The 9,835-nt window shown below is 55.3% G+C and overlaps 1 protein-coding gene across 4 annotated transcripts; it reads left to right on the forward strand.

The window, feature by feature from the left end:
• The first annotated feature begins 4,568 nt into the window (after nucleotides 1-4,568).
• Nucleotides 4,569-9,291, forward strand: Cd37 (CD37 molecule). Of its 4 annotated transcripts, none has more exons than XM_052711972.1 (8): nucleotides 4,569-4,741; nucleotides 4,817-4,889; nucleotides 5,854-5,978; nucleotides 6,062-6,136; nucleotides 6,945-7,049; nucleotides 7,513-7,749; nucleotides 8,395-8,478; nucleotides 8,657-9,033. In XM_052711972.1, the coding sequence occupies exons 1-8, from the start codon at nucleotides 4,673-4,675 to the stop codon at nucleotides 9,014-9,016; spliced, it is 1,128 nt and encodes a 375-aa protein (XP_052567932.1). In that variant the 5' UTR covers nucleotides 4,569-4,672; the 3' UTR covers nucleotides 9,017-9,033. The 4 variants fall into 4 exon arrangements, 3 of the variants coding, with proteins under 3 accessions (XP_052567932.1, XP_052567934.1, XP_052567933.1); XR_008212817.1 differs by lacking the exon at nucleotides 8,657-9,033 and adding an exon at nucleotides 9,179-9,285 and having other exon boundaries at nucleotides 4,576-4,741; nucleotides 8,395-8,656; XM_052711974.1 differs by lacking the exon at nucleotides 8,657-9,033 and adding an exon at nucleotides 9,179-9,291 and having other exon boundaries at nucleotides 4,579-4,741.
• The last annotated feature ends 544 nt before the right edge of the window (nucleotides 9,292-9,835 follow it).

Consider the following 9,835-nt stretch of genomic DNA (forward strand, 5'->3'; position numbering starts at 1 on the left):
TGCTACAGCCAGCAGAACTGAAAACAAGCTCTCTGGAAAATTCGGTCCACTGGAACTTTCAGTGACCGAACTGAGCGTTGGATTTGATTCTTCATTTATTTTATTTAATCTTATTAAATATGATTTTATTTCATCATGTCTCTGTTCAGTACTTGGACTGGGGCCTTGTGCGTGCTCGGCGCGTGCTCTCCCACTGAACTACAGCCCCAGCTCCAGGGCTGTCACAGGCCCCTCGGAAAAGACACCAAGTTGGTGTCCTGGCTCCTCCAAAACCGGAACCGGCTGTCCCCACCGGGCTGAAAATGCAGCTGGGCCTGGTGTGTGTGTTTGCCTCACTCAAAAGACCAGCCCTGAGGGCTGTTTGGGAATCCTGAGGTTGACTAGCTGGCCTCACCTCAGGGAGGCGAAATGGAGGAGCAGGCAGGGAATTCCAAGTTCTAAGGGAGAAGGGGCACCGTGACCCCATGACACCCCTGCGGCCTGGGGTGAGCCCGGGGTGAGCCCGGGGTGAGCCTAGGGTGAGCCCGGGGTGAGCCCGGGGTGAGCCCGGGGTGAGCCTGGGGTGAGCCCGGGGTGAGCCTGGGGTGAGCCCGGGGTGAGCCCGGGGTGAGCCTAGGGTGAGCCTGGGGTGAGCCTGGGGTGAGCCTGGGGTGAGCCTGGGGTGAGCCTGGGGTGAGCCCGGGGCTCCATAACGGCCGCTCCTCACACCGGCTCCCCCACCAGCCTTAGATCCCTGCTAAGCTCTCCAGGGGCTGATTAGACAAGAAGGATCGCGAGGCTCGGCTTGGAAGCCTAGCCACCTCCGCAGTCCTTCCTTGCCAGCCATTTCGTGCACATGAGCCATTGCCCGCCCGCCCGCCCGCCCGCGCCTCGCACCTCGCGCCGTGTCTGCGGAGAATGATTTTACTGTGACGCTGCCCACATGCCCTTGCTCACAGCCCTTGCGCGCGGCAGCCCCTTTTCCTCAATCTTCAGCGTCATACCCCGTGTGACACGCGCGCTGTGTTTCCCTGCTGCCACGGGAGGTGGAAATGGTGGGTGGGAGACTGGATCTTCACTTTTATTCCACGTGGATTTCAAACCCCCTTTCAAAATCAAAGATCGCTCCACAAAGGCTGACGAGGGACTTTAAGGATAGACTTGAAAACAGGGCTGGAGAGATGGCTCAGAGGTTAAGAGCACTGACTGCTGGTCCGGAGGTCCTGCGTTCAATTCCCAGCGCCCACATGGTGGCTCACAACCATCTGTAATGAGATCTGGTGCCCTCTTCTGTAAAACAAATAAGGGGGGGGGGGTTTAAGAGCTGGTCAGACCACCTTAGAGTTGAGACTGAAGCCCAGACAGTGATGGGTCAATGGTAGTGATGGGTCAATGGTAGGCTGCACCACGTCTTGGACTGCTTAGAAATGCATATTGTTAGCCCTCTATTTACACTGCAATCTCACCTCAGGTTCCCGAAGATGGATTAGAGGGGGGTCACTGGATCTATTTGTCCAGTTCCCAAAGGGGCCACAGTGGATAAATCTTTTTGTTTTCCACTGTTCTTTTTGTCTTGTTTTTTTTTGGGGGGGATTCTCTGTGATGATTTTTACCCTGCGAAGAAAAGTCATGAAACACGACAGAATCCACTAACAAGAGTTTTATTCAGAACGGAGAAAGGGACAGATGTGATCAGGCCTGCTGAAAGCTCACGTGGGGGAGAAGGGGTGGGGGTGGGGACGGGACATGGGGCCTGCCTTTCTAAGGGCCTACCTGCACATGTGCACACAGGCCCACGTGGCTACTCCACGCATGCGCATTGATCACGTGGTCACAATTACGTGACCACATAGCACATGGGTTTTGTAGGACGTATAACCCAGAAATGACTAGGTGGAAATGACAAAGTGTCCTTCCAGGGCATGCACGACCATGGGGGTGTGGCTGGAATTCCTATCATCCTGGATCTTGCTTTGTAGACCAGGCTGGCCTCGAACTCACAGAGATCCCCCTGCCTCTGCCTCCCTAGTGCTGGGATCAAAGGTGTGCGCTACCACCGCCCGGCTGTTTTCCACTATTAATTAGATTCTTTTTTTTTTTTTTTTTTTTTTTTGGTTTTTCGAGACAGGGTTTCTCTGTGTAGCTTTGCGCCTTTCCTGGAACTCACTTGGTAGTCCAGGCTGGCCTTGAACTCACAGAGATCCACCTGGCTCTGCCTCCCGAGTGCTGGGACTAAAGGTGTGCGCCACCACCGCCCGGCAATTAGATTCTTTTTACTAGCTTATTGGGGATGAGTAGCTGAACCTTGCTTGGGGTACAACCTGTGACAGGGAAGACCCAACCCCCAAAAGTTATTCTCTCTCTCTCTCTCTCTCTCTCTCTCTCTCTCACACACACACACACACACACACACACACACATGCTCACACACATGATACATACTCACACACACACCACACACTCACACACATAGACACCACACATATACCACACACACATCACATACACACATACCACATACACACATACCACACACATACTCACCACACACACTCACCACACACACACACCACATACACACATACCACACACACACTCACTACACACACACACACACCACACACACACCACATACACACATACCACACACATACTCACCACACACACTCACCACACACACACACCACAAACACACATACCACACACACACTCACTACACACACACTCACCACACACACACCACATACACACATACCACACACATACTCACCACACACACACCACATACACACATACCACACACACACTCATTACACACACACACACACACTCACCACACACACACCACATACACACATACCACACACATAACTCACCACACACACTCACCACACACACACACACACATACACACATACCACACACACACTACACACACACACACTCACCACACACACACCACATACACACATACCACACACCCTCACCACACACACACACTTACCACACACACACCACATACACACATACCACACACGTAACTCACCACACACACTGACCACACACACACACCACATACACACATACCACACACATAACTCACCACACACACTGACCACACACACACACCACATACACCCATACCACACACACACTCACTACACACACACACACACACACACACACACACACACACTCACCACACACACACACCACATACACACACACCACACACACACTCACCACATACCCACCACACACACACATACACCTCATTAAAAATAAAGGAAGGGAGCCGGGCCGTGGTGGCGCACGCCTTTAGTCCCAGCACTCGGTAGGCAGAGGTAGGTGGATCTCTGTGAATTCGAGGTCAGCCTGATCTATAGACTGAGTTCCAGGCCAGCCTGGTCTACAGAGTGAGCTCCAGGACAGCCAGGGTCACACAGAGAAACCCTGTCTCAAAAAACAAAAACAAAAAGAACAAAAAAAAAAACAAAAACCCCACAAGTGGACAGGTTCCAAGGAATGACATCTGATGCGGTCCTCTGGCCTCCAAATGTACATGTGCACTCACATGAACACACAACACATATATACACATAAATAGAAAAAAAAAAAAAGAAACAGATGAGTCTTGTCTCAGAAGACAGAGCTGCCAACTCAGAGACCTAGGGTTTGGATAGGAAGCTGGGTGATGGGAACCCCGCACAATACTGGAAATCTGTGAGGAACTGGGGGCTGGACAAATGTGAGGAACTCCTGGGCACATCATAGGAAACCGTGGAGATGCTGGGTGTGCTCAAGTGACCCCCCCCACACACACTGCGGATGCCTGGCTCTTCTGGTGACACACACACACACACACACACACACACACACACACACCAGTTTCTCCGAAGAGGCAGGAAGTGCCACCTGAGGTTCACTTCCTCTGCCGGATGTTCAGGCACTGCCTAGCTGCTCCCCTCACCCCTGGGACTGTCACACCTCCTCTGCAACACTTTCACTTCCCCTGGTGTCCAACCCCGGCCCCAAGCACAAGGGAGCACCTGGTCTAGGGAGGCGGGGGTGGGGTGTGTGTGGGGGGGGGGTGAAGAGACCCAAAGACACACACACACACACACACACACACACACACACACACACACACACACACACGACAGAGGCAGAGAGGGACCCAGAGAAAGAAAGAGATGCAGAAGAAGAAGGAAGGACAGAGAGAGAGAGAAAGAGAGAGAGACAGAGACAGAGACAGAGAGACAGAGAGAGTTAGTTCAAGGGCAGGGGCGGAGCCAGTGGACAGTGAGGTCAGAGTGTCTGTGAGGTTGGCCCCTGCAGAGACAACCCTGAGGCCCCAGGACAGAAGTGGGGAGAAGTCAGTCAGGAGCCCCTGTGCACCCTCCCCGAGCCATGAACACCTGCGAGGGACCACCCATTGTGTCCTTGGTACCCACACATTCCAAAGACCCTCAGGTACGCGCCCTGTGGAACCCATGAAGATGGGGCCCAGCCGCAGCCGTATGAAAAGGGCTGGGTGGAGCTCCACCCCTGGAACTTCCTCTTTCTCTGCCCTCTTCCTTTGCGCCTCCTCTTAGTCTCTCTTCCTTCTCCGACCATTATGCCCCTTGTTCCCTGTGGCCAACACCTCTTCTGTCTGGGCTCCTCGAGTGGGTCGCTCCCCATCTAGGCGAAGATGTCAGCCCAGGAGAGTTGCCTCAGTCTTATCAAGTACTTCCTCTTCGTTTTCAACCTCTTCTTCTTTGTGAGTTTCCTCAGGGCTGCCCAGCGGGGTCCCAGGGACACCGTGGCCGCGGTCTCATGCTCTTCTCTCCCCTAGGTACTAGGCGGCCTGATTTTCTGCTTTGGCACCTGGATCCTCATTGACAAGACCAGCTTCGTGTCCTTTGTGGGTGAGGGGGCTGGGCAGTAAGGGAGGGTCTTCCTGGGGTGGACCTGACCCAGAACCCCACCCCAAGGCATCTCCTTTGCCCCGGAGGCCCTCAGTAGTTACCAACTTCCCAGACAGGACTCAAATTCTAGAGCCCCACTGGCCACTGCCACCCTGCCTCTGTGCCCCGTGTCTTCCCTGGCAAACAGGACATGTAAACTGGACATGGTGGTGCACGCTATCATCCCAGCGCTCAAGAGGTGGAGCTGGAGGATCAGGAGCTCAAGGCTATCCTTGGCTACACAGCTGGAGGCCAGGCTGGGCTCTGTGAGACCTGACTCAAAACAGCCATGACAAAATGAGACCATGATTACAAACAATAATAACAGAAATACTTCCTGTGTCACATCTTGGACTGGGGCTCACAGACCCTCCCTTCTTGAGGTTCACGGAAGGGAAGTCTCTTGCTGGGTGTCACACAGCAGGGAAGGGGAAGAGCAGAAATAACAGTAATAGCAGGGAAACTACTGATGAAGTGGGCATCAAAACCATAGCAACTGGGCCGGGCGGCGGTGGTGCGAACCTTTAATCCAGCACTTGGGAGGCAGAGCCAGGTGGGTGGATCTCTGTGAGTTCGAGGCCAGCCTGGTCTACAGAGTGGGTACCACAGAAAAACAGAGCAACTCATATTTATCACGGTGAACAATGGTTCTCATGCATACCTCAGAACAATTCTAGGGTGTATGTGATGGCTCACATCTGTTATCCCAGCACATGGGAGGTGTAAGCAGGAAGATCAGAAGGTCCAGGTCACCCCTGGCTACAGAGTGAGTTCAAGACCAGCCTGAGGTACATGAGACTCAGGGTGGGGCAGAGCCAGAGGCCCAGGCAGATTCTGAGTAAGGCCCAAGAGACGGGGCTCTGCCTGGGCGGCCTAGGGGAGCTGCTATTTCCCAGCCCACCCTCACCGACTTTCACCGCCTTAGGCCTATCCTTCGTACCACTGCAGACCTGGTCCAAGGTCCTGGCTGTCTCGGGTGTCCTCACCATGGCCATGGCCCTCCTGGGTTGTGTGGGGGCTCTGAAGGAGCTGCGCTGTCTTCTGGGCCTGGTGAGTAGCGTCCCCATCACGGTTCCTGTTCTGCCCCTCCAAGGCCTTCTCCCGCCTCACCTCCCTCTCCACTCTGTCCTCAGTACTTCGGGATGCTGCTGCTCCTGTTTGCCACACAGATCACCCTGGGGATCCTCATCTCCACTCAGCGGATCCGGGTGAGTTTACCAACACTATTACCCCAGCCGTGGAGGTTGAGGGGCAGGAGTAGAGGGGGGAAAAGGCATGTGGGCACTGCCACCAACCAGGAAGCTGAGCCACAGAACAACACACATACACAGAGACAGTAAAGGAAGACCGGGACCGGGCACACATAAAGCTGCCGTGGCATTGCGTGTGTCCCAGCTACTCACAGGCTCATATTAGCCCAAGAGACCAAGGCTAGCCTGGGCAACATACTAAGGCCGTATCTATCAAAAAAGAATAGGCCGTGTGTGATGGCACACATCTTTAACCCCAGTACTCTGGAGGAAGAGGCAAGCAGATCTCTGGGAGGCCAGCTTGGTCTGTACAATCAATTCTAGGGCCGCCAGTTACATAGAGAGACTCTGGAGAGAGAGGGGAGGGTGGAGGCAGAGGCAGACACAGACCGACTTCTACTTGGTAGCATTTATTCAGCTGATTGAGTGCTTGCCTACCATTCATGAGCTGGTGGTCGGTTTGGTCCCCAACCCTGGATACCAGCACCCAGAAGCTAGTTAGGATCAGTTCCAGACCAATGTGGGCTACAGGAATATAATTTATTGAATAATTTTATTCAAAAATAATTTTATTCCAAAATTAAATTTAAACTTAAAAAAAAAAGGAAGCAATGGAGACCTAAAGACCCTTAGAAACTCCTCTGAGAGAGATTCTGAGGAAGAGAGCCACTGCCACGGGTGGTAAAGTTGTGCTCCTGGGGGGAACCCCACGGGCGGGGCTGGGGCAGTCGGCCAGTTCACTCCATCCCCACCTACACCCCCTCAGCTGGAGCGAAGGGTACAAGAGCTGGTGTTGCAGACCATCCACAGCTACCGCACGAACCCGGATGAGACTGCGGCTGAAGAGAGCTGGGACTACGCGCAGTTCCAGGTGTGTGAGCTCACTACATCTCTTGTCTCGGACAGTTAACACCCCGGGCTCTAACGTGGCTCTAAAATCTTAGCTTCAGCCTGGGCTTTAAGGAGACTCTGCGTCCCTGCGGGCCGCAGGTTACCTGTTCCCTCATCCTCGCGCCCGTCACACACTGCTTGAGCACCCCCAGATGACAGCATCACTGTCTGCATGTAACTAAGTCCCCAATCCCTAGATCCTGAAGTTGCTCCACCCCAGTCCTAAAATTTCTGTGCGAGGGACTCCCGCATCCACCCATCCCGAGACAGAATCCAACCACCCACAATCTCAGGTTCACCGGGTGCTCCTCTCCTGAACCCAGGTCACTTTGGCCCCATTGTATCTCCAGCCCATTGCCACTTACATACCCATCATCCCAGGCCTGGCTGCACACCTACACCCGTGACGCCGGGCCCCTGACTCTGTCCCCCCACCCCATCAGCTGCGCTGCTGCGGCTGGCACTCTCCGCGGGATTGGATGAGCGCCCGCATGCTGAGAGGGAACGATTCTGATGAGCCCTTCGTGCCCTGCTCCTGCTACAACTCCACGGCGACCAATGACTCCTCGGGCTTTGATAAGCTCTTCTTCTCCCAGATTAGCCGGCTGGGGCCGCGGGCGAAACTGAGGCAGACCGCTGACCTATGCGCACTCCCCGCAAAAGCCCACATCTACCGCGAGGTGGGACAGGCGGTAGCCCGCAGCCCTAAACCAGGCTTGGCCTTGTTGGGGCGGGACACTGGAGAAGTGGGCCGTCGAGTGGGCGGGTCTTTTAGGGTGCAGGAGTCTTAAGAGAGCAGGCTGGGCTTTGAGGGTGCGGCTAATATCAAAGGCGTGACCTCAGAAGGTGAGGAGGAGGCTAGGAAAAAAAGAACTCCTGATGCCTGGGCATGCATCAGGAGTCCAAAGCAAAATGGTAGGTGGGGCCAGGGAGGGTTGGGACCCTCTGATGTGATCCAGGCCTACATGGGGCGTGGCATGAGGGGGCGAGCTTTGGGAGGGGAGGCTACAGAAGACAGACCAAGGGCAGTCCTTTATAAGTGGTCGGGACCTACTCAGGAGCATGGTATCTGGAGGCCGGTGGTGCGTGAGCTGGACGGGGCGGGCTACTAGAAAAGTTAGTGACGAAAGGGGCGGAGCCCTCTGACAGCGAGAGGCGTAACCTAAGCAAGGGCGGAGCCTGGAACACAGGCACTGGGTAAAGCTTGGACAAGACGTGCTTGGATACCTAGGCACTGGGTACTGCAAGAGGATCTGAGGGGCCCCTGGGCTTGAGGGTGAGTTTCAGAAGCAAACACCGCCCTCACATGTTTCCTGCACCCCCAGGGCTGCGCGCAGAGCCTCCGGAAGTGGCTGCACAACAATCTCATCTCCATAGTGGGAATCTGTCTAGGAGTCGGTCTGCTTGAGGTGACTTGACCCCGCCCCCATCAGTGATTGGTCTAGCTATGTTTTCCCGTTGCCGAGGAAACGCTTGCTTAGCTGTACCGTCTTTATCAATCGCCACATTAGCATGAGATGGGGCGGAGACCCGGCTTCTGCAAACTCTTGGCCGTACGCGTGCGCTGCCCCCTCCCCTCTCCCGCAGGTGAGCGGGATGGCGCTGTGTCTGCAGCTACATCGTAGAGCTTTCAGCCGAGAGCCGGTGCTGCCGCTGTCGGGAGCCGAGGGTTCGAGCCCTATTCCCGGGCCAAGCGCTGAGGGCAGCGGCGGGCGCTGGGGCGGGCTTAGCAGCAGCAGCAGCGGACGCAGCAGCACCCCATGGGGCACCAGGGGCATGGCGGGTGCCTGCCCCACGTGGGGGGACAAGGCTCCACAAGGCAAGCTACCCATGGCTCTGGGGCCCTGGCCGTTGTGGGATGCAGACGAGGAGCCGCCCGAGACGGAGAGCTCGGGCGCTGAGGTGGAGGTCGGGGCACACGCGGAGACGGCCGAGTCTCCGGAATAAAGTCCCGTGGGCCTGCCTCTGAGCTTCCTCCTTTTCAGACTGCCGCAGGCCTCCCGCTCTCAGCGCCGCCGACCACTCCACGCTCCCATGAACGCCCACTTGTCGCCTCTCCTTAGGGTACCACCCCTTCTCCAACCCTGAAGCATCTCCTTTCTCCCGCAGCTCGGCTTCATGACGCTCTCAATATTCCTGTGTAGAAATCTGGACCACGTGTACGACAGGCTGGCCCGGTACCGCTAGGCCCCAGCCCGCCCATGGGCACCCATGCACCTCCACGCTGCCAGGAATGTTTCCTTCCTGGCTGGCCCTAGGCTTGGAGCCCGGTGCCTCGGGACTCATTCCCTGGGGAGCCAGGTGTGTCTGCCTTCACAGACAGCCATCACTTCCCGCACCGCACCGCACCGGGGCCAGGGCCTTCCGTCCCCAGCTTCCTTCCCCATTCCCTCCTCCCCACACCATCTGTCTGCCACCTCCCACATGACACCTCAAATAAATCCCCTTCGTTTTTGGTAAAAATAGCTTTATTCTCCTTCGGAACATAAACCATCCTTCTTGGGGAAAGGAAGGTGGCAGGCTGGTCTGAGGCTCATTTAAAATGGGGACAAGATTAAGAAGTCCCACCCCACTGCTCGCCTAGCTGAGATAACATTACATCCTTAACACCGTGTATAAATATCTCCTTATATTAAAAAAAAAAAAAATCGGGTCCCACTTCACTCTGCTCTCAGCTGGGAAACAGTTATCTTCAATGTGTGACATTCCAGATCAGAGCAAGTGTGGGGCAGAGGCAGACATGGGGGTGGTGTGGAAACAGGAAGG

This window comes from Peromyscus californicus, unplaced genomic scaffold (genome assembly GCF_007827085.1).
Source record: "Peromyscus californicus insignis strain IS unplaced genomic scaffold, ASM782708v3 Scaffold_4__1_contigs__length_199733344, whole genome shotgun sequence".
In the NCBI taxonomy this organism is placed as follows: Eukaryota; Metazoa; Chordata; class Mammalia; order Rodentia; family Cricetidae; genus Peromyscus; species Peromyscus californicus.